Here is a 24597-nt window from a genome sequence, read left to right on the forward strand (position 1 = left end):
GCTGGGGTCCGTGCGCGCGGCGCTAGCTTCCATTTGACACCCGGGGCAGCAGGGAACCATCTTGACCCCCGTGACTCTCTGACGCTGTCACGGACCCCGGCCTGCCGACGTGGCGGGGCGGAAGAAGAGCCGCTGGCTGGCACCAAACGGGTGAGCTGTAGCTGTTGTGCTGGGGGGATAAAACAAAACACTATTTGTATTCATTGTTTGTCGAATTTTATATGTTTTGTCTTTTCTGCAGGAAGTTAACTTGCAGTTAAAATAAACGACTACGATGGTTGTCCATGCTTGGATCACGTACTAAAAGTGTGTTTGTGTGACCAGTTTAGAGAGAGAGACAGACTTTTGTTTAATGGCCAACAAACACGTTGTAACTTTTGTTTCCAGTTTGTCTTGCGTAGCAGTTTTACGTTGTCGTGCTGCAATAGTAATGTACCGTAAGTCATGTTAAAAGGAGCTTTATTTTTTCTTTAATGTTTGCGTTTATTCCTGACATCCCAATCACAACTTCATAGCCTTGCGTTGTACAGACGACGTTTGGTTTATTCCCATTGCTTTTCAACGCCGCTGTGTTATCCGTTTTTGGGGGTCAGGCCACATTAGAAGTATATTTAAATATTTTTACGGGCCCCTGGAGTATTTGTTCTATTTAAAAAGGAGCGGTGCTTCAATGCAGTTAGTTGCTGTATTATATGTAGTGTATAAAACTTACAGCAGATATGCAATTATTTAGTAAATTTTAATATTCCGCAAACTAATAGAAATATTGTTGTAACTGTTTGGCGACAAACTGATAAAAATAAATATAGAAGTGTACCATTCCCAACTTGCCACTAGATGGCGACGTTGTTCACTCTATTTCAGGTTGAATTCAAAAACTTCCAAAATTATTTGAACGTTTTTGGCCCTCAATCCATAAACGATGCAAAAACAAAGCTTACAAGAAAGTAGTCCACTTTTTAATTATATTGCTTATCAAGTTTGAACATTTGGATGGGATTCCCTGACTAACACAGCAGAGAAAAAAATACAGACGAAATGTGAGGGTTCAAAGTAGAGAGAAGGGTTCGCTGAGGCTTTTTACATTGATTAATTGATTGGTAATGTTTGCAAATAATCAGCCCTCATGCTGAGTTTGTGTTTTTACTCTGGTTTCCTCTGAGAAACATGTTTTCACTTGTTTTTCCTGGTTTACTTTCCCAATTTTCCGCCATGCTGCTCTAGGTTAATGTCTCTGTGTTATCCACATGTGTTATTTTCCTTCTACTTCAGTTATGAAAAGTTTATTATTCTTGTTAAGCACCATAAAATATTTGAAATTCAATTAGGTTAATCATGCTTAGAAAAGCATAAAGTCAGCATGATTCACAAGAAACTGCGAGGAGGCTTTACATTGGAGTTCATGCTAAATGCTGTGCAGCTGTTCTGTTCTGACGTATTAGTGTTTGAATTGTTTAGGACATTCACGAAGAGCCATAAATAGATTAGAAGCACCGATTATACCGATGACTCCTCTCACAAAGGTCTTCCCTCTTCCAGGTCACCATGTCTCAGGCTGTCCCCTCCGATGCAGAGCCGTGCGCAGACAGCGGACCTCTGTCCGAACGCGCTCCCCACGCTGACCCCGGCCCTCGCCAGGACGATTCGACGGTCCTCGAGCAGCCGAAGGCTTCGCTGCCGTCTTCTCTCCGCGCGGAGAGCACAGACGTCCCCCATGGAGCCGGGCAAACGGCCGCGGAGGACACTCCCGCCAAAGCTGAGACATCCGAGGGTCCGTCAGAGCCTCCTGCTGAGGATCAGGTGGTTGAATGTGACCAAGCAGTGAGCCTGGAGCCAGATCCTGAGAGCTTGGAGAAGAAGGAGGAAGAGGAGGTTTGTGGTGAAGATTTCCACAAATGCCTTTGTAGATTCTTAACACGTTACGCTGAAGAAAGGGGTTGCAGTCGAGACCAAATGTTTAATATAAATCTGAAAAACATCAGAATCAGCTTTAATTGACTCGTTTATGCACACAAGCAAGTGAGCTTTGCTCTCAAAGAAGACGTTTTGAGTATCGATATATATAAAAAGGAAAATAGATGCTTTGTTGTAATAAATATATAGAGATATACACGTTTTTACACAGAAGAAGACATGCTTGGGTGGGTTCAGATAAGCCCGGTATTGATCTGGGCACTCTGACCGTTGAGCGTTAATCAGATTGACAGCCTGGGGAAAGAACCTGTCTCTGTGGTGGCTGGCTCCTTTAAGTAGTGCTCTGTAGTGTTGACCTGAAGGTACAAGTCTACAGACTTTGTTTCCAGGATGTGTGGGGTCTGCACAGATGTTATCAGCCTTCTTTCTTGACCGTAGACCCCCTACAAGCCCTGGGTGGATAGAACGATGGTCGGCTTCAACGATCTCCTCTTTAAACCCAACTTTTCGTTGTAGTTTGGTTGCTTCCTGTTTCGTGGATGAGCCAGACCACACAGTAATGGACGAACACAGGACAGACTGAATGATGGCAGTGTAGAAGGTGATCCATAGCTCTTGTGGACGAATGTACTTCTTCAGTTGCTGCAGGAAGTACAATATCTGCTGGGCCGAGAGAGGGTGGTTCCTAGGAACCAGAGAGACGGGGGTGGCAATGTGGGGCTGTTCTCCTGAAGCCTCCCCATCATCTCCACGGTCTATTTTACCATCACCAGGTAAAACTCCAGGTGATTCTGTCCATACCAGTGGGCCAGCCGACCGAGCTTCCTGTCTGTATGCAGACTCGCCACCGTGGATCAGACCAATGACAGTGGTGTCATCTGCAAATATCAGCATATTCTAAGAGGGGCTGCTCAAGGCTGTGATGGAGCAGAGTCATTAGCTCAGAAGCTGTTTTCTAGCTTCTCATTGTGGCTTCTTTTAGCTGCCTTGTCCTTCTTGGTGAGTTTGGTCCTGGCCTGATTATACATGGCCACTGTTCTCCAACCCTAACCCTTGTTCTTACTCAGCTCCCTTAGCCTTAGGTTAGTTAGAATGAACAAATGTATCTATTCCCTAACTGAATTATGAGAGAGTGTTTTTTTTTAATTCCCAAAATTTGAGTTAAATGACCCCAGAGGCGTTTAACACGTCAAACACTCTGTTTCCTTCGTTGACATCAAAGATGTGCCTAAGAAATGAGGATGGTTTGGTGCAAAATGTGTGCCTCATCCCCAGGACAAAAGGAAACGGTCTTGTAAAGATTCTGAGTGAAGCTGGTAACTGGTTTTATTATCCACTCTGAGACAAGGCCCCACAGCCCTTTGAGTCGCCTTGTTACTGAAAAGTGCTAAATAAATAAACTTGCCTTGCCTCACTGGACAGAAGAAGCCATTTCTCCAAAAGCGAGACGCATTTTCTGCTCCCTGAGAGGCAAAGTCTTTAATGTTTATGGGACATGTCCTGTGGTTGGGTGATTCTGACCAACATTAGTTTTAGAGGAATACGGGGGAACACCATCCCACGTGTGAGGTGAAAGGGAGGCAGCATCATGCTGTTTGGCTGCGGGCGGCGCTGGTGTTCTCCATTAACAGCTGGTCCCATGCATCCTCAGTGCAATATGAGGGATTGCTGCAAAGTCAACACAACACAATGCAGGCGACTGCCCACTGCGGCTACACGCTCCTTCAGGAGGAGCGAATGCTGCAAGTCAGCGACTGGATGCATCCTCCTGGGTTTGCTTAGATGGAAAAGCTTTTAACCAATCTGAGTAAAGTGACTTGATGTGACATGTGTTGGGAATTTGAGAGATAGCAATAAAATGAAATTAAATTGAGTGATGTTATGGTAACATAACAAGGCATCAGTCGGGAATTTGAAGCTCAGACACAAACGGGTCTTCCAGACTGAGTTCCCCTTTGAATACTACCAGTTTGGTCAGAAAGCGGCTTAAGGACAAATATATCAATGATCAGGGTCAGGCCATCTCTACAAAGACCTTTCTGGGCAAAAAAAGTGGTCAAGGTGACCAGGAAACCGGACCTAGCTCTGTCAGGAAGAATGAGAGACTGGTGGAAAGATACTCAAACCCTTTGACTCAAATCATCCAGTTTAAAGCTATTTCTACTCATGACTATAAAAAATGTATGTCAACTTCTAAAAGTTAAGAATGAATATCTAATAAAATCTCCGTCTCTCTCGTTGTTCTGGCATTTAGAAATCATTTAGTTCATCCTGAGTTCATTAAAGTCAACCTAAAAACACAGAAAGCTTTTTATTTTTTGGCCATTTTTAAGCGTTATAGACTAAAGCATTTTGTAAACGTTATCCCGTCGTAAAGCTTGTGAAACATTGTTTGACTTCCGCTGTGCTGGATGTAATTGTGTCGTCGTGTGCGTGCAGATGTCCGTGCAGCAGAACGAACAGGGCTGGGGAGGCTGGAGTACTTGGGGAAAATCTCTGCTGAGCAGTGCCACCTCCACCGTTGGTATGTCTTCCTGCTCCTCAGCTTCTTCTTTCTCTCTTCCCTGTGTGATTGTTTCTGAAGCCTTAAATTGATCTTTTACGCCACCATCTTGAAAATGTTAAACTTTCTGGGCTTCGACTCTGTCTCATACAGAGCAACAAATCTGACAGCGGATCAAAAAGGTGTACGACCTCCTATTAAAAGGCAAGGTTTGGGTATAAAAGAAAAGAAAGAAAGTAGATCATAATAATGCATATATGCATTCTATTAAATTCAACTTGTACCAAACAAATCTGTCATGTGGAAGAAAGTGAAACAGTTACTCTACCCTGGTTGTATAAGTGCAAAACATTAAACTATTAATTGGTAGAAGCATCTTTTCAGTTTCAGCATTCAGTCCTAATTTAGCAACATCTCCTTACTCCACATCTTCTCTAGTTCTTGTGAGGCCCTCTCTTGTCCACAGGTTTGTTTTTCTTTGTTTTATTAGATTTAGTTCTGGAGTCTGGCTTGGCCTTTTATTCACTTATTTCCCTTTCCTGGAGCCATAGTGGACTGACTGCGGCGCTCCAACGTGTAATACTTCCATCTTTCTAGCAGATTCGTGAAGGTTGCCGGTCAAAACCCGAGTGGTATTAGTAATTGCTCAATTGCCTCAATCCTTTGACCTTGCTGAAAAACCTCAGTTCCATCTGAAGAAAAGTAATCCCACAACATAATGCTGCCTACAACGTGTTTCTCTGATGTTCTAGTGTTTTGTGATTTTTTTTTTTTCTCATAATTATTTTTGTGCCAAACTTGACTCTTGGAATAGGGGCCAAATGCCAAAGTTTAGTTTCATTAGGCCACAAGGAATCCCCTAACAAGATTCTGAGAGTTGTAGCCAGGCCCAGAAAGCGCTTTCTTTGGAAGAAAATCTTTTTTTTACTATTAATTACTCCTCATATATGGCAAACACATTGTTGACACATTCAGATCTCCACAAGAGGACCTGCTGCAGCTCCTTCACAGATGCTGTGAGCTGCTGTACAGCCTCCCTGACCACTCACCAGGTCGACTTAGATTCTCTCCTCTTGTTTAAACTCCTTTTGCTGACTGATACCTTTGTGCTGTGAGATCATTTGATCCTCTGTAACCTTTCTGCAGGGTTAAGTTAAGGAAGGCTGAACACTATATGCCTCTGCTATGCCTCTGTTTGAACAGCTAAGAGCTTCGCTTCCTTGCAGCAGGATGCTGATTCAAACACCAGCAGTGACATAGATTTTAGATTACATTTAATACATACAGGACATATAATTATTCTGCACATGTACATTTTTCATGTTTGCTGCTACATTCCTGACAAATGTCACAATATTTGTTTTATTTTGGCTTGTTTTTTTTCACATTTTTATCCTTCTTTATATGGTAGTATATATTTATACTGTTTTTCTTTTCCTTTTACTTGGAGCCTTGCGAAGAAATTTCGCTCAAATATATATTGTGTCTGTGCCGTTCAATGACAGTAAAGACTGTTTAAGTCTACTGGACCTGAATAAAGACCTGCTTTAACAAACTATTAGTTCATGGGTGTGTGCCCTTATACGATCAGGTCTGTACAGATCTTTATTTTGGACATTTTTCCCCCAAACCGACTTGTTTGTCTTTCAGGTTAACTGTAAGGGATATTTGTCAAAGTCTGCAAATTATTTATCGCCGTCTTGCTTTCAAAGAGCTGCGACAGGCCTTAAACCATATAAAATAATTTTTAGACTTTAAATGTAACATGTCATGTCTGTTTGTCCTCGATGTCCCTCCTTTCAGGGCACGGCCTGACCTCTGTCAAGGTGAAGGCAGGTGAGGCTCTTCGTCTCCACAGGACCTCGGTGGGAGAGGAGGCGCTAGAAGAGGAGGAGGAGGGAGCGGTGGAGAAGAAAGAGGAAGGAGGAGAGCCGGAGGGACCAAGCTCAGAGGAGCCGTCCCCTGGGAGCTCTGATCCTGCTGCTCCTGCTGCAGCAGCGTCCAGCAGGGGGGTTTTCTCCTCCATCACGCACGCTGTTCAGAACACAGTGAGTGAATAAACGCGCAGCAACACGCGCTGCTGGGAAGCCAGGAGCTCTCCACTGAGACCCTGTGCCACTCCTCTTCAGAAACTGCTACAGCACAAAAACTCAAATGAATAAAATGTCATTTAAATTACATTTATACGTTTTTTTTTATATTTGGAAAAAAATGTATGCATTTGCAGCTCATCATATTTTACAACAAGGGAATAAATGTCTTTAAAATAATCACTTTAGGATTCTGATTAACTGATAATTAAAGACACAAAATGTGAATTTTATGATTTTGTTTACTTTTCTTTACATTTTAACATTTTCTTTATAAATATTGATACTAATATGAAATATTCACCCAGAACTTCTGATGTGACTTCTCTGTATTTTGTCCATTATTACAGATATTTGTCTTAAAAGGTTATTTATTTCTGTTTATGGTTGCTGGGATAAGGAGGCAATAGGTTGTTACTATCTAGTATCGGACCAGAGCTCACATTTCTTAACAAGAGGCTCAAACATAACAAACATATCTTTAATTATTTACTCATTTGATTTTAGATGCAAGAACATTTTTAAAAGCCTATGAAATAATGTCTGTTTGTGCTTTATTAACCTTTAATGTCATTTCTTTAAATGTTTTGGATTGATGGTAATGGGCTGCTCTCTCTCCGTCATTTGTCTCCCAGGGTAAGTCGGTCATCAGTGGAGGACTGGGGGCCTTGGAGTTCATCGGGAAGAAGACCATGAATGTTCTGGCTGAGAGTGACCCGGGTTTTAAAAAGACCAAGACCCTGATGCAGAAGACCGCCTCACTGAGTCAGGTTTGCTGCCACATATTTATCTGCCACCAATGAAAAGAAAGTTTTTCCCTACCTGAAGGGGGAAAAAAAACACTCTGGTTCTGTAAAGTTATGCATGGATGCAATAATTCAGGGATTTTTTATTTTTTTTTGTAGTTGTAGTTTTACCAAAGTCACCCCTTTTCTGCTGAAGTTCTGACGTGACTATGATTCTTCAGATGTTGAGGGAAGCCAAGGAAAAGGAGCGCGCGCGTCTGAGCAACCAGCCGCTGAGTGCACCCACAGCTCACTACGGCATCCTCTTTGACGACTACCAGGGTTTGTCCCACCTGGAGGCCCTGGAGATCCTGTCCAACGAGAGCGAGGCCAAAGTAATGCTCAGGTTTTTAGAAGTGAGAGTCGTGTCAGAAACGGAGTCTGCCTTTGAAGCTGAGCGCGTAAAGTGGGTGCGTCTGTTCCTAGGTCCAAGCGTTCCTCTCCTCCCTCACGGAGGAAGAGCAGGAGGAGGTGAAGAAGGAGCTGATTTTCATCAAAGAGATATTCATCAAGCAAAATGAAGAAGAGAAAGAAGAGGAGGATGGGGAGGAAGCGGGAGGAGAGGCGAAGGATAATGGTGATCTAAGTTCCCAAATACACTGTTCCACCCCCATACGTGAGTGATCCAGAGCAGCCGGAGGTAGAGGCTGTCTCTGAGTGCTGATGACGGATCAGGCAGTCCTTTTTTTTTTTTTTTAAGTAGACTTTCTCAAACAAAGGAGAGGCACATTAATCTGGGCTCTTACAGGTTTTCACCTCTTTCTGTTTTATAAAAAAAAATCACAAAAGCTGCAGCCGCTCAGGAAAATGCAGTGTAGTGTCTCTTCATACACTTATACAATCCTGGGGGAAAAACATTAAGGAGAATAATTTTAAATCATCCTGGCCTTGTGTCAAACTACATTCAAAAGCTTAAAAAAAATGGAAATACCTTTAAGTAACACACACCTCTTTTACTGGAAAGCCATGTTCTCTCGTGTTTCCCATTTTGAAGTGCGGCTAAGAGAAATGATTCTTTGTTTAGAAGTTCAGACACTCTCACCCATCTGAAAAAGAAAATGTTCGTTAAAGTAACTTTTATTTATTTTTCTATCTTTAGACTGAGTTTTGGCTTTTGGGTGAGATGCTGCTTCAATAACAGAATAATATTTTTTTTTTTACACAGCTTTACAAGCTGTTTTTGTTTTTTACTAGTATGTTTGTTTTTGCATGTGAACTAAGCAGACTGACCTAAATAAGTATACTTTAGTACCATTTATTATCAATTATAATTTTTTCATCCAAAACATTTCGTTTTAAACTAAAAGTTGCCCTTTATCACAATAAAAACACATTTTTTGCATGTGAACCCCCCCCCCCCACACACACACACACTCACACGCACACACTTATATTACAAATATGTGTCAAAATCGTAATATTTATTTTTATTGTAATATTTTCTTTATTGAAAATTGAACAGAACATGTAGATGAGATTTGTCTTCAAATCTACATGAATAATGTTTCACTTTGCAACCAGGTAGAAAAGCTAAATTTCCTCTTCAGAATCATTGTTTTTTTAGTTATGCTAAACCTTCTCTTACAATAAAACATCCTGCCGGTTTGAGGGAATTGTTTTAATCTCATCATATACCACCAACCCAGCATCCTTTTAATGTTTTAAAGGTCTGAAATGTGTGACAGGCTGTGTCAAAGCAGTGCACAGTTCAGAGTGGGCACCTAGAGGGTTGAACACACACACGCTGCCTGATCCAGTGTCGGCGTTCAGGGGCTGACGACACATTCACATCACCCGTCTTAAGGAGAGATGACAGCCATCAGATCCAGTCTCTGAATGTGCATGTGGGCTGAGCATCTCCCAACCCTAATGTAGTCTTAGCACAGAGAGCGACATTAATTCAGCATGCAAACAACAATCTGCTCTCAAGTGAAACGTGTTCATTTTGATCTCAGCATGAAGAAATCAAAGCGTTAATCCCTCAGTGTGGGAAGCCGCATGTTGCGTGCATCACCTTAATGTGTGCTGTGTAAATTTGAACGTGCTGAAAAGGGTGTTTGTGTCGTTTTGCCAGCTGCTGACGGTGAGGAGTTTGTTAGTGTTCTGACAGAGCTGCTGTTTGAGCTTCATGATGCTGCGACGCCGGACAAACTCAACAAGGTGACACACAAACACGCACAGATATCCACTCTTAGCAATGCTAATACGCGGCATTAAGAGCTTGTTAGCATGTTTATTGATTTTACTGATAAGGAAATCAATCAGTTTTGCGTATTTAGAGAAAACTTTAAATCCCTGATGTCAAGACACAAGCAGGGTCTCAAACATACCAGTAGGCGTACCCTTGTCACATTGTTACAAACCTTTTGAAGATGCAGTTAATTGGTTCAGGGAAATAACCCTCCAGCATGACTTTATGACCCTTACCTGACACTGTTGTGTACACAATTTTCTCTCTAACTCACCCTTAGATAGTTTGCAGATGTTTAAAAGTTCAACAACAACCCTTCTGCAGCTTCATGCAGACGCTCAGTCTACACAGATGAAGTCAATTACCTCGGCATTATGTATGCTGCGGGTTTCTGAAAGGCAGGGCTTATTTTCTGATTGATTCAGATATTAATGACTTGACCTCTTGGGGGCGGGTCAAAGACTGTAGAGCTTCTGGAACGTCCAGCCCAAGATATACAGGCCATTAGTTAATTTATTTTTGTTTTTAAATGGCCTGATTTCTTCATGCTTGGAACCATGTAAAACACATCTTTTAGATGTACTAACAGACATGGCCCATTATTTATTACCTATGACAGCAGGTAATGGCAAATAAACTTTGTTGTTTAAATTTCAAGGTCTTTTCAAAAGTTTACACCTATGGTTGACATAGATGTCTAACCCATTTGTTAGTTGAGCTGTATGAAATGCTTACATGTTTTTGAGTAAGTAGTCTGGATGCATTGCTGAAGATACTAATGGTAACAAGATTGACGAAATCGTCCTTGAAAATAGTCAGATAAGTATTATTCAATGCTCCAAAAATATATTTGTTACAAGGCATGCAAATCTAGGTTTGCATTTTAGGGCTTCCTTCATTGCCAGTGACATTCTCTCAGATTTTATTTAATTTAATGTAGTAATTTTCTATTTTTGAAAATAAATAAATAAATAAAAACATCAGCTTTTATTACAAGCATGTTGACATTAGATTGTTAATCTGCTATTACCTTTTAAAATCTGCCTCCTGCTGTTATACGTAAATGTTGTACTGAAATAGATTCCTAATTAGTAAATCTTAGATTTGCATTTTTTTTCATGATCAATGCATTTTAGCTTCTTTTTGAGATGTGCTTATGTTGTCGTAGCTTGTTCAGTAGAAATACCCGGTGGTGGCTTTTGATGTGGGCAGTTGCCCAGAGTGGCGTTAGAAGGGGGCGCATAAGTACCAGATTTAAAAAAAATAAATAGGTACTTCATCTGTCCGTTCGGCCTTGAAGAGGTTTTCTAGTGCTTTTATGGATGCAGCACAGTCAACAGGGAGATGGTGCTCATGTGTCGAGTAGGTGGCCCCTAAATGCTGCTGAGAAAAGAGAGAATAGGCTATGTGCCTTGTGAGGGACTCTACTTCATTTTATCCTGCTTCAAAATCTCCTGCATTTTTATTGAGTGGGGGGTTGGAGAAGTAGGGGTTTGCTGAATTCGCCATTAATACAAGAAGTACCTCTAAAAACATTTCAGGTTTCTTAGTTGCTAAAGTCTATTATTCCACAAGGCAACAGATGTTTGATCCTTTCATCATGCGGATACTCTGGAAATACAAAGATTATAGCAGAAAGACTAATATTAGCTCTTAAATCCATTGTGAGGAATGTTATCACTTATCTATGGTCCTGATGACATCCTGCTGCAGGCCGTATAGAAAAAAATATTCTCCTTCGAAGATCCTCTGCATAATGCACGCTCACTTCTATAGAAAGGCATTAGCATAGAATCATGTCCACGCATCTCATTAGCATCCATCACTACAGTGATTTTTGCGGCGTGCAGAGCTGATGGGGTGGTAATTATGCATCTGCAGGCTCGTATGAGAGCCCATGAATGGGTGAACAAGGTGGAGCAGCTGGGAGGAGAAGCGTTTTCCGGAGAGAGCACAGAGGATCAGAAGGATGATGGCCAGCACAAAGAGGAGGAGAAGAAAATTGATGAGGAGCAGCAACACGAGGACAAGAGGAGTGATGAGGAAGAGGAGGCAAAACAGACTGACCTCCGATCTGTAGAGGTGAAGTCATTTTAAAATTGAGATTTTATGCTGATGCCCCCCCCCCCCCCCCGCCTCCACCCACCTGCTGTCACAGCCTGATTTGATTTGAGGCGCCCATTGAGTGTGCTTGCTCTGCAGCCTTCTTATTTTCCTCTCTGCAGACCATCTACCTATCATCAGTGGGCAGTCTGGCAGAAGTGACGGCTCGCAGTATCGAGCAGCTCCACAAGGTGGCAGAGCTCATCCTTCATGGTCAAGAGCAGGAGAAGCCAGCCAGGGACCAGGCACAAATCCTAACCAAGTATGAGCGTATTTTATCCTTTTATGCTATGAGAACGTGTGGGAATGCTATGGTGTGTTGGTGGCCTTCGGAGTTTCTTTTTTCTTGACTTTAGGAATCAGGGGGTCTTCTAAGTAAGGAAAAGTGATGGGAAAGGTTGCTATAAAGCAGTGGTTCTCAAAATGTTTGCTGTTGCACACCTCTTAGATGAGAGAAAACATCTTCAGCCACCCCCCCCCCTTCCCCCAATCCCCACAAAATGGGTCAAAAATGTAACTTTTTCATTTTCTGTTTTAATGCGTTAACGCTGTTCTGAATATTACCCAGAATCCCTTTTAAAATTTTGTAACACATATATTGGTTCATTTATAACTTATAACAATGGTTTCTAACAAGTAGAACGTTTCAACATTGCCACGCTTTTTTAACTAACTATGAACAATATAAAAGATTTTGGCCTGACCCGTACCTGCAGTCAACATTTAACTAGCCATGAACCTCATATGGCTAAAATAATATCAAGACATTAAGACAAACTTCAGTTACATTAAGTTTTGTAAGTTGTTTAGGAGTTTATTAATAGTATTCGTCATGCTACTGACCACGGGTACAGACCAAACAGCAGGGGGTGCTGTTGTCACATTTACAATGATTTAGAAGGCCTGTATTTTCTGGACAATAAAAAAGGCACCCCACTATTTGAGAAGCACTGCAATAAAGGATTAAAATGTGTTTTGTTTATTGGTATATGGAGATAACCTGATAAATAATGATGCTTTTTTTCTGTTCCAGGTTGACATGTGCCATGTGTAAGGAGGTAGATTCTCTGACCAAGAGGTTCTCTGGTACACTTCATCTAGTTGGGGTAGGTGGGACTTTGTGCATGGATTGGATTGCTATTATTGTCATTTACTGACCTGGTGAGGAGTTTAGCCACTCATCATTACAAAGGGGTGTGACCATACCCAAAAATCACAGATTGATGCATACCTCGGTACAATATTTGTTGTACTTGAAAGCACCACAAAGTGTAGCTGTTTGGAAATCAGAGGGAATGCTCCCGTGGTGTGGTAGCTTGTCATGTGCTGTGCAGCATTTTGGGCTGGTTGAATGCTACCGGCACCTGGAGTTGGACTTTAGCTGATTTGCTCCGGGACCGGTATCGTTTATATTCAGCTTAATACCTGAATACCTTAGGTGAGTAGTAGCTACGTACCTTAGCACTTTAGAAAATGGCTGATGAAAAGGTTTTGGTTTACCTTTCTCCGTCATCTCTGTAGCTGAACAAGAAGCCTTCAAGTTCCCAAACAGCAGACTTTATTGTTAGCCGGGAGCCGTCTCTGATTTGTTTTGTTTTGGTGTTGCACAGGAGAACATAGCGTTTGTGTACAGGAACGTTCTGCATGCTGTGTTCTGCTGGTACACATGCGTGCAGAACCGATGGGGCTGTACTGTAATTTGCTGTACAAATTTCATGTAATGTCACCTCCCTGATCATTAGTGTGAATTTGAGTTGACTTGTGAGATTTTAGTGATGCTTTTGAACCGTTCTTTCTGCACGGTGGCCATGATGAGGCTGCATACAACTTCAAAGCATTTTTAAACAAAACATGTTGTGCACAGGTTAGGATTTGTTGTGGAGCTCCTCTAATCCACACAGCATCAAAAAGATTGTACGAGTATATACAAGCTGAAATATTTACTTTCTCTTCCCTGAATATTTGAGTAAAATGCCTGGAAAACCACTCACCTTCGTTACCATGGACAACCTTCTAGCTTCAGTTTTCCCGGATATTTGGCCATCACTCCATGGATTGGTAGAGCTCAATTAAATAGTTGGTTTCCTGGAATGGATCCAGCCTTTAAGCATAGTCCATAAGCTTTCCAGGTGGTTTTGGTTTTGGTCAGGGTTAGTAATAATGGTCTGCTTTATCCTTTCCAAAACCTGTTCAACGCGTGTTTGGGATCATCATCTCTTTAGAAAAGCCAGTTCACATTACTGTAATCTATCTGTTGATCAGTGGTAGAATTGAAGAATTTGCCTGCACTCCTCCTTTTTGATCATCCTACCCAGTTTGTCCAGTGCACCCATCCCACTGGCAACGTAACGCACCCTCACCATCATCCTGCCACCACCGTGTATGACAATTGGTGCAGGGTTGTTAGATTTTAAACGCCTCATCTTGACTCCTTCAGACACTTGTCTTAAGGCATTGGGCTTGTCATTATGTGCAGCCTAAACTTTACTAGAAGGATTTTCTTGAAGGTGTTACTTTTGGAGCAGGAGCTTCTCTTTTGGTCCGTGTTCTATCAGTCCATGGCGATATAAAAGTTATTTCACTGTGGGCAGTGATACTGCTGTCCCAGGAGTATTTAGATTTCAGTCATGAAGGTTCCTGAGTTGTTCTTAAACTTTTTTTTTTTTTTTTTGAGGTGGCTGTTTGGGTGAGATGGTGAAAACTTAAATACGCCTCAACAAGGATGCCAAAGACTCATCAAAGCAGGTTTTAACTGGATAAAGCAGGAAAGCGTTAGGCCTCTGATATGGGATTGACCGCAAGGCTGTTAAAAATCTGTGGACCACGCTTACAAGTAAGATCCATGCCAAGAAACTAACAAATTTGAATTAGTTCTTCCAATTGTCCTAAAAAAAAGGATCAAATGCCCAGCCAGAATCATGCTAGATGCATATTTGTGGCTAAAAGCTAAAAGCTATGGATTAGGCTCATTAAGATGAGTATATGCAACTCCAACCAGAAGATACCAAGCTGATAAAACTAATATTGGCTCCAACTGAGAATTAGTCTTCCAGTTACTCCTAATCAACTCAGAGCTACTGCCTGCTAAAAGAAAAATAACTTTTGGTTATAGATTTCCACATCAGTGCAGTGTGTATGTAGAATCTACCGATGAAAGACTACAACTCACCAGCAGCAGAGTAGAAAACATACATCAGAGGATGTACCGGGGTTCTTTTGAGCAGGAAATAATTGTTGGTTGATTACGATATCATAAGAAAACTCGTCTTGGTGTCTGTTCTTGTGTTTCGCACCCTTAAGTAGAACTCTGACGAAACAGCCCGGAGACAGCGTGAGGATTGATTGATCTATTGATCTTGTTGTAATCTCATCCGTTTTGCCGTGTCTCTTTCAGGCCCAGAGGAAAGCGGAGGAGTTGAATCCACTCGTAGACAGCGTCCTGCAGGAGGTGAGATTTATTTTCTGTAGCAGTCTTAATGAAAACCAAGGATTAAAACGAAAGCCATTGCAGTGTGGGGCTCATGGCGTCTGATAGAATATGACGGGAGACGCTGTGCTGCAGTAACGTGACTCCTGATGAAGTTATGCTGAAACAAGAGATCATTCCCGCTTATCTGAGGTCGATCTGCAGACATGACAAAAAGGACCGTTGGAAAATAAACAGTGTCGTTTGAGTGCTGATCTGCTCACTTTGCTGTGGGCTATTATGAACCTTCATGCTGAATACTGAAGAGTGCCTATAAGAGCTGCTGTTTATATAATCTGAGTCATCCCCAAAAGCATCTGTGAAGAGGGATTTCATCTTTATTGATGTTGACAATTTCATCCAATGCATGAAAGAGGGGGAAACTCAAGTCCGTCTTTTCCTATTCCTACTATAATTTGATTTAATGATATAGCTTTAAAGACGGGCTCAAATAGGGCTTTGTACTGTAATTCAGCTAAATGTAGGAACTATTTTGTGGTTCATTTTATTTGTTTTCATTTCTTATAGTGTCCCATAATCTTTCCTATTTCTAAACGATTAGTTTTATTCCCTACATTATTTTTTTTTCTGCATTTAGAGCTCCTTCTGATTAATGATGGTGGTGTTTAAGTATATAAAAAAGCGTCGTGTCACCTCTGTCTGCAGGGGACCAACAGCACCAACTACATCCATAATGCATTTCAGCTGCTGCTGCCAGTCCTGCAGATCTCCCACATCCAGAGCCAGCACCACCAGCCCGCTGCAGCAGAGCCAGCGGCACAGCTGCAGCACTGACACCCTCGGCGCATCCGCTTGTCTTAATGTACAGTTGTAAAGTTATGCAAACTACTCAGTGCTTTTTATGTGCCATAACGCAGGAGATAAAATGACTGAGAGAGTAAAAATTCTTGAAGGAAGGAGATAAATCAACTATTAACATATAACTATGATGCGTGTCTCCGCTTCCTGTGTAAGAAAACCACCTGTCTGTTGTGCAGGTAAGATATTGCTTTACGGGATTAAACTTCTGTAAAGTTCAGTGAAGTGCAGTTACACAAGCTTCTCTCACTAAGACCCGATGCTGCCTTACAGCTTGTGCTGACTCTAATGAAACAAAATGTAGACGATAAGAAAACAACAGACACAAAGGAGCTTGATGAATATGTAAATGTAATGCTCTGCTTGTGCAGTGATCAATTTCTATTTATATGACTGATGTAATTAAGAATCACTTTCCTGTTCCTGTGTGCTACTGCATTGCTCGGATATAGGTTGGTAATGCAGTAAAAAAAAAAAAAAAAAAAAAAAAAAGGTCCGGGTATGTCTTTGCAGAAGCAGAAAATTAGAAACTGTTCTGAAGAACAGCAATTTTCATTAATATTGCTCGTTCTTTATACCACTCACAGACGATTATCAAAAATGGTAACAACACAGAGGTGGCCTTAACCGTTATCCTCTGCTTTGAAACTAAAGGTTAGTATTTTCTTAAGTTGCCTTTTTGTTTTTACATTCAATTATATGAAGCAACACTACCTTGTATTTTGCTAAAAGTTTGGTTTATGTATTTTGTTTCCTTTTATTATATCTACTGAATGTGTCAAAAAGACTCTTTAAAGGTTTTTGTGTGTGCTGCTGCAAATAAAGAAAATGTTAACATAACTGAAAACACTGCTTTAAGTATGGAGCTGGAGCTGCTTATGTTAGCATAAGTAAGCAAAGGAACCTCTAACATCACTGCACTAAAGCGACAAATGGTACAGAAGGAAGAAAAATATATCAACAAGTGCCGTTCAGTTCATCCCTTTCCCCTTCTGTACTTTAGAAGTTTGTCCAAACTTTGTGGATGTTTTGGACCTGCTTTGACATTTTAGTGTATAAAGTGATCTTCTATGATAAATTGTCTACTGTATGGACATATGTTGCAACTCTAATAAATATTATCCACTAGCATATGTGTCAAGATCCTCTGAGTTGTGGACTTGTTTCAGTTAATTAGTTGATTTACCGCACCTGCTGTTAATGATCCCCAGCCTGTATTTAAGTTCTCTCTGTTTGTTTCCCCGTTGTCGGGTCATTCTGTGTTCCTTCTGTATGCTCCTGTGGTCTCCAAGTCGCTGCTCCTGCCTGAGTTTCTGTAAGTTTGCGTTCATTAAAATTCCAATTTCACTATGTTCTGCCTCCGCCTCGTTGCCGCCTAGGTCCACGCCACCACCACATCCTGACAGAAATGACCCGACCACGAGTGGACCAGGCAACGTTGTGGGAGGTGTGGGCCCAATTGAAGTGCCTCCAGAGGAGCTTCGAAAGGGCTGTGGAGGTGATCGGAGCTGTTGCCCCACAGACTCCCCCGCCATCGATGACAACTCTCCACCTGACAGTGCCCAGCCTGCTCTCTCCCGAGTCGGCTGCTGAAAGCCCCGCTGCTGCATCACACGCCACGGCCCAAGTCTGCGTGGGTGTGGTGCACGCCAGTACGCCGGGCACAGAGGGACCTGCCCCGCCGACATCCAAAGGCCCAGCTCTGCTGCTGCACGCCACGGCCGAAGCCTGCGTGGGTGCGCGCACCACTGCTGCTGCTTTCACGGGTGTGGTGCATTCCACTGCGCCGGGCACAGAAGGTCCAATCCAGCCGACGTCTGAAGGCCCAGCTCCGCTGCCGCACGCCACGGCCGAAGCCTGCGTGGGTGCGCGCACCGCTGCTGTCTACCTGGATGCGGTGCACTCCAAAGCGCCGAGCACAGGGGTTCCCGCTGCGCACGCCACGGCCTTAGTCTGCGTGGGTGTGCACGTCCCTGCACCGGTCGTCACAGAGATGCCTGCGCCGCCCGTCGTTCCCAAGCCTCCAGAGATCCCCGTCGTTCCCAAGCCTCCAGCGATCCCCGTCGTTCCCAAGCCTCCAGCGATCCCTGTCGTTCCCAAGCCTCCAGCGATCCCCGTCGTTCCCAAGCCTCCAGCGATCCCCGTCGTTCCCAAGCCTCCAGCGATCCCCGTCGTTCCCAAGCCTCCAGCGATCCCCGTCGTTCCCAAGCCTCCAGCGATCCCCGTCGTTCCCAAGCCTCCAGCGATCCCCGTCGTTCCCAAGCCTCCAGCGATCCCCGTCGTTCCCAAGCCTCCAGCGATCCCCGTCGTTCCCAAGCCTCCAGCGATCCCCGTCGTTCCCAAGCCTCCAGCGATCCCCGTCGTTCCCAAGCCTCCAGCGATCCCCGTCGTTCCCAAGCCTCCAGCGATCCCCGTCGTTCCCAAGCCTCCAGCGATCCCCGTCGTTCCCAAGCCTCCAGCGATCCCCGTCGTTCCCAAGCCGCCAGAGATCCCCGTCGTTCCCAAGCCGCCAGAGATCCCCGTCGTTCCCAAGCCGCCAGAGATCCCCGTCGTTCCCAAGCCGCCAGAGATCCCCGTCGTTCCCAAGCCGCCAGAGATCCCCGTCGTCCTCAAGCCGTCGGCCGCACAGCCTCCCGGCGCACCCGAGCCACCGGCCGAACCGTTGCCCTGGCTCTCAATCTGCAGCTGTCCAGCACACTCAAGCTCCCTCAGTTCCCGAGCGCCCCCGGGCCGACGTTTGCCACTCAGACCCTTAAACGGCCTCCCGCCTCCTGGTCGGCCACCAGAACTCTGTGTTTTTTTTTTTTTTTTTTTCCCCCGGACCTCTCTTTGTTAGCCCTGTTTTGTTTTTTGTGGTCGTCTGGAATCCGACCTTGAGGGGGAGGTGATGTCAAGATCCTCTGAGTTGTGGACTTGTTTCAGTTAATTAGTTGATTTACCGCACCTGCTGTTAATGATCCCCAGCCTGTATTTAAGTTCTCTCTGTTTGTTTCCCCGTTGTCGGGTCATTCTGTGTTCCTTCTGTATGCTCCTGTGGTCTCCAAGTCGCTGCTCCTGCCTGAGTTTCTGTAAGTTTGCGTTCATTAAAATTCCAATTTCACTATGTTCTGCCTCCGCCTCGTTGCCGCCTAGGTCCACGCCACCACCACATCCTGACAATATGGACTGTTATTTTTCTGTAATCAGGGGTCCTAAACTCATATATTCCATCTGGCCCCGACTGGGATAAACAGCATATGGTGTAAAATCTTCAGAGTAATACATGTTAATTACTATTATATGTATTGTTTTTATGATCCATTGAAAATGCCAGTTAATATAAATAAGCTCATTTGCATCAATTTAGTAAATCCATAGGTCCATTAGTTTGGTTGTGGGTACGGTACTCAAGCTTGAAGGAATAAATTGATAAATGGCAAATTGACCCACCGTTCCCACCTGCATTGGTAATGTGTAATAACACTTGCTTTTTACATCTCTTTTGCACCAAAGTTAAAAATATATTTTTTTACAGATGAACATTTTTTTTTTTATAACCTAGACCATATTACACACCATGGCATTAGAACCAAAATGTGACTCGTGAGATTGATGTGTGGTTGATGAACAAATTTCCCCTTGTTACACTTGGTCTACCCACCCACCTGCATTGAGAGGTCGAACAGGAATGCAGTCCTTATTAGCACATATTGCTCGTTCATTTGACTCAAAATGTCAGCTGTTAAACTGGCTAGTTGCACATTCAAAAAAAGAGATTGTTTATCTAGATCAACAATTTAGTTTTCTAAAGTTTATCTCTTGCTGCTGTGCATGTTCTGCGGTCATATTATATTATGGCCTAAATATCTGTCATAAACATTTACAACAAATATCTACCATTTGCACGGCACTTTGATGTCCACACGGCTTCTTACAGTATCTATATTTATATTTTTGCAATGGAGCTTCAGATTCTATTGCTGCTTTCATGTGATTAGCTGCTACTACTCAAAAAGCTGTTAACCATTTAATGATGGATAATGCTTCAATTGATATTACTAAATAACTAAAGACATTTCCAAGCCCTGTTATTCAGCTAGGTATCGTAGTTACTTTATTGTGTCAAAAACTGTAGTTTCTAGTGGTGGAGGGATGCCGACAAGTGAAACTACTTTTCATAATTGGGTGTTGGTTACACGAACGAGCTGAGATTCAAGAGCTGTCTCACGCTGTATTTTTTTAGTTTGTGTGAAAATGTTCTGACCAAATTAATTTGACAAGAGACATAAAGAATAAAAATCGTTTTATTTTTCTCAGACAATTCAGAGTTGAGTTAAACCCAAACAATCAATTCCTGTTCTTTCTCAGTCGTGTTGTCTCTGTGGTCCCTGCTCTGGGGACTCCATGCTGCTCTTGTTAAAGGGAACATCTCATTCAAAATCCACTTTCTTATCCCATAAAGCTGCAGTGGGGAGCGCTGAGAAAACCGTGGAAAATTTGAACAAGTACACCTAACAGGTCCCTCTGCCACAGATGTTTACCCCCGTTTTATTTCGGGCTTGGCCTAATTCTTTCTCTTTAGCTTGCTTGTCGTAGTCAGGTTTCTTCTGTGTACCTGTCTTTGCTTTCTGAGCAGGTGCCGCTCACTAAACTGGCAGTTCTCCTGTAATGCTATAGGTTGTTTCTCAGCCATTTCTCCGCACAGCTGCAGCTCACTGGCAATCTTGAGCTTGAACGATGGGGAGGAGCCAGAGATTTTTCACAGATTATCCGTCTCACATTTTACCATCAGGGCAAAGAGACAGTTTTAATAAATGTGTTTTTGCAAAAAATTATAAAATACACTTACTACATACTTGGAGTCTCTAAGAGTGCAGACATTTTGAATTTAGCCTCTCCAGAAGCTGCGTCGATATCTTTATATTCTGTTAAGGTCATATTTTTCAAGCCGTTCAGTTTTCTGTATTCTCGGTGACGTTTTTTGAACAATGACGACAGTATTTGCTGCAGAGCTGCTAAACAACATGGAGTTTCGGCTTGCCATTTTTGTGAATAGGCCTTTTTTTTAATGTTTTTGCCCCATTTTTGTAGTCCAAGCTCATGGATGCCGAAGCTACAAGTGAAATAGCGAAAATGCCTGGTTGTTGGGTGTATTAGCTCACACAATTCGGTAGACTGTCACCCAGCATACTACAAAAATGAAAAAAAAAAACAGATGCATCCGAGACGAACCTCAGAACAGGGGTAAGACAGGGGGAACGTGGGGGTAAATTTACGAGGAATTCAGATTAATGCATTGCAGTTCCACTTTATGTCGACCACATAAAGGAAGGATTTGAAAAGCATGATCTGTTCCCGTTAAAGCTGTACGGTTTCCACTTTATTGTGGGCCCGTAAGATTCCTGTTTCTGTTGTTCAACATTTGACTCCTTCTGTTCACCTCTGCAAAAACTTGCTTACAGCTGTGAATAAAAACAAAAAACAAAAAAACAAAAGAGCCTCAGTGGGAGGAAGAGCTTCAAGAAGTCTTTTTGGTGGAGGAGATAACCCACTGGTCCGCTTTTAGATTATGGATCTGATGACATCTTTACTTGAAGCCTCTCATATCCATTGAAATGTCAAAAAAAAAATTTGCTTTGTAAAGTTGATCCAAGCTCACTGGGGAGGCTTTGATAATAAACAGTAGTGATCTGTGTATGCTGCGTATGTCTCTACAAAGGAGGCCTTGAGGTGATGTAGTCCTTTTTATTTTCTTGCCTTGTGCGCCTTAAGACCATTTCTGTGCTCCTTTTGTTGCGCCTCTGTGAGCACGCCTGCTCTTCTGTGAGGGAGGAGGTAGGAGGATGGCAGCGATGATGACATGTTTTCTGAAAATTTAACAAACAACTTAGATACAGAATAAAAATACCCTTCCAGTGGTTTTGATCGCATTTTACTGTTATCACAGTTCCCCTTTTCATTCTTTCCTTAGAGACATAATGAAATATGATCGATATGCAGCATCTCACCATGGAAGGACATTATGTCTTTTCAGAATCCTATTGAACGTGTGTTTTTTTACATTATTATGAAACCATACTATGAAATAATGCAAAAAAAAATGTGACTTTCACTGAAAAAAATGACAATATTGAGGTTACCTGCAAAGCCATTAAGGGGATTTTTGTTGTCGTCTGGGGGGGGAAACATAAGTTTTTTTTTATTTTACTTCAATTTTAATTTCAACAAATGGACACTATCTAATATTGCAATACCTAACTATTTAATTTAAGGCACCATAATGAACACATTGTTAAAATGAGGACTTTTAACAACAGTATTTATGCCCAAGAGTGTTGACATACTTAACAGTTTAAGTTAAAGGTTATTGTTTATTTTTTACTAACACGTTTCTTCTGGCTGGAAAGAATAATAATGTTTTGGAGTAGCTCAGCTCCAGTCCTGACAAAAGATAAGGGATGGTCTTCTAACCTCAAAGACTTGGAGCTCATCAGCTAATATCATCAAAATACCAATAGTCAATGCAAAACTCTAACCCCAACCCAACCCTAACCAGAACTTTCTACAGGTATGATTCATTTTGGGTATGAGCATCCTGATCCAGCATTAGTCTTCCCTTCCCTTACCTTGGCTTTCCATTTCTGCGATGGGTGAGAGTGCTGATGTAAGAAAAGACAACCAGCTGTCAAATGGCGGCACAACCTTGTGAATTAGTTTTGAATAATAGACACTCTTAGCGCTTACCAGGCAGAGACTGAATCCGATTGGAACGGTACGGTGTTCCTGTTGGATGACATATTTGTTAGGACAGCTTAATGGCTACTATAAAATGAAATACTTCGATGTAGATTACCCTTTAGACGTGGGACACTGTGCTGCTTAATGTCTAATAAAGCAACACCAAAACTAGTGAAAGTTATTTTTGAAAGTTTGCCTTTGACAGAACAACCTATTTTAGAAACAAACACGCAAACTACTTCGTACAATGTAAGGACTAAGGCGGGTCTCCAAGCATTAGAAGCAGGATTATTTGTTAATTTAATAGTTTGGAGATCATTTTATACTATTTTAAGTAAAAAGTTTATTTATAAAGTGCCTTTAAAGGAGACAGCATGACAAAGTGCTCTACAACATGAATACAATTTAAAATTACATAGTATAAAACAAAAAAAATTTGGAAAAAATAAAATAAGCAATGCCCTATAGAGTGAGCAAAGCTAAGTTGCACGGACAAACAGCACTTGGTAGGTAGGGTTAAAGTTAGAAAGCTAGTATAGTAGGTAGGACAGCCGGACGGGTAGATCTGTTATTTGCTTACCTTTTATCTGCTGAGTAGCGGAGTAGTAAGCAATGGGATGCACAACAGGTTTTTCTGTGAAAGAAAATGGCCTAAATGATCTGCTTTTATCAAACGTGCTGGTGATGTGCATTTTCCTGTGCCTTACTGTTCAAGCGTGCCCCCGCGTAGATTTTTCCGATCACAACTGTAACCACAACGAGGAAAAACACACCCAACAGCACCAGACAGGTCACCCTGATCCTGCACCACCCCCCTGGAGGTCAGACAGGGAACAAGACAGATGCAGACCTTTAGTTGATAGGCTCATGGCTGCAGTAACTGTCATTTAAGAGTAGCGCATAAAAAGAAATGGAGATAAAAAAGTGAAAATGAAATGCATTGAGGTTATGGAAACGCTTGATAGAAGAGGAAGGAAAAAATGTCAGCCAAAACAATATAAGATTTTTCCCTCTTCCACACTGGAAAATATGTCATAGTTTAGCCTTTGAGCATGGGGAGCACTTAAGAGCTGAACACAAGGAAGGATAGCCAAAATCAATACCAGAGATCCAGAGGATTAGGGTGTAGTTTGGTCTTGGAAAGATCAAGCAGAGGAAAGACACAGCTGAGATTCAAGTCAACAGAAGGAGAATTGAAGGAAATTTGTTTTATTTCAAAAAAATGAGTCCAGAGAGGACTGAGAGACAGGGCAGCATGGAGTGAAATGTATCCTGATAGATTTGTTTCCTTGTTTCCTATTGTCTCCACATGGAGAACTAAGAAAGAAAAAAAAAACTCTCTTTTATCCTGGCACCAACCTTTATCTGCCCATTTCCATGGCAACCTTCCTGTTTCTGACAAAACGGTTTGGTTGGCGAGCAAAAGGAGACAGCGGCTTTGGTTGGCTGAGTTAGATGTGGGAATGCGAGGAAGACAGCAGTAGAAAGCCTCTCCTCGGTCTGCATCGTCACCATCTTGGTCTTCCCGCTCGTCAGGCGTTTGGAGGTACAAGGAGCTGCGATTGCTGTGGCCGTATAAAGTAAAATTCACGGCCTCTGTGTCGTTCAGCTGACAGCTGACCGACACCTCCAGAAACACCGTCACAGCTGTGGATGAGAAATTATCAATTGATTGTCCAATAACAGGGCAAAGCCACGACGTGGGTAGCTGAAGATATACAGTTGAGAACAGATATTGGAATACCCTCATAGAAGGATGCATGATACATTTTTTTCACTGTTTAGGTTAGTCTGAATTACTGAAATAATTTAGATTTTATGAATCCCAGAATAAAGAGAGATATACTGTACATTGGAGGCTTTCAGAAGGTTTCAGCAAAACAGATTTTTTTTTGCCTATAGGCCACTTCGTAACTAATGTGACGGAGTTCTTGGGGTCATAGTCCATTTGGACTGACATCTTGAGATACTGCTCTAATATTTCCACATAATGTTCTTTCCTTGTGATC

The 24597-nt window shown here is 42.4% G+C and overlaps 1 protein-coding gene and 2 long non-coding RNA genes across 5 annotated transcripts; 1 reads left to right on the forward strand and 2 right to left on the reverse strand.

Moving 5' to 3' along the window:
* Window positions 1–17: 17 nt before the first annotated feature.
* fam114a1 (family with sequence similarity 114 member A1) lies at window positions 18–17002 on the forward strand. 3 transcript variants are annotated; one of them, XM_021318030.2, is made up of 13 exons: window positions 18–150; window positions 1540–1873; window positions 4352–4438; window positions 6221–6465; window positions 7143–7277; window positions 7475–7627; window positions 7719–7869; window positions 9367–9452; window positions 11365–11565; window positions 11709–11848; window positions 12620–12692; window positions 14981–15034; window positions 15719–17002. In XM_021318030.2, the coding sequence occupies exons 2-13, from the start codon at window positions 1546–1548 to the stop codon at window positions 15845–15847; spliced, it is 1782 nt and encodes a 593-aa protein (XP_021173705.2). In that variant the 5' UTR covers window positions 18–150; window positions 1540–1545; the 3' UTR covers window positions 15848–17002. The 3 variants fall into 3 exon arrangements, with proteins under 3 accessions (XP_021173705.2, XP_012720920.2, XP_021173704.2); XM_012865466.3 differs by having other exon boundaries at window positions 1540–1872; window positions 4354–4438; window positions 7719–7908; XM_021318029.2 differs by lacking the exon at window positions 18–150 and adding an exon at window positions 184–306 and having other exon boundaries at window positions 7719–7908.
* Window positions 17003–20136: 3134 nt separating this feature from the next.
* On the reverse strand, window positions 20137–22510 carry LOC118563123. Its single transcript, XR_004931033.1, has 3 exons — window positions 22477–22510; window positions 21991–22023; window positions 20137–21717 (listed from the first exon to the last, which is right to left on the reverse strand). It is a non-coding gene; the product is annotated as an uncharacterized LOC118563123 (long non-coding RNA).
* An 84-nt stretch (window positions 22511–22594) lies between these two features.
* LOC105928287 lies at window positions 22595–24157 on the reverse strand. Its single transcript, XR_004931034.1, has 4 exons — window positions 23948–24157; window positions 23296–23403; window positions 23169–23222; window positions 22595–22633 (listed from the first exon to the last, which is right to left on the reverse strand). It is a non-coding gene; the product is annotated as an uncharacterized LOC105928287 (long non-coding RNA).
* Window positions 24158–24597: the final 440 nt, after the last annotated feature.

This window comes from Fundulus heteroclitus, chromosome 5 (genome assembly GCF_011125445.2).
Source record: "Fundulus heteroclitus isolate FHET01 chromosome 5, MU-UCD_Fhet_4.1, whole genome shotgun sequence".
Classification (NCBI taxonomy): domain Eukaryota; kingdom Metazoa; phylum Chordata; class Actinopteri; order Cyprinodontiformes; family Fundulidae; genus Fundulus; species Fundulus heteroclitus.

Coding starts and splice junctions, on each gene's coding strand:
- fam114a1 (XM_021318029.2), top strand. CDS start 1,546: ATGTCTCAGGCTGTCCCCTCCGATGCAGAGCCGTGCGCAGACAGCGGA. Junction 11,566..11,708: donor CTGACCTCCGATCTGTAGAG/GTGAAGTCATTT, acceptor TCCTCTCTGCAG/ACCATCTACCTATCATCAGT. Junction 15,035..15,718: donor TAGACAGCGTCCTGCAGGAG/GTGAGATTTATT, acceptor CTCTGTCTGCAG/GGGACCAACAGCACCAACTA.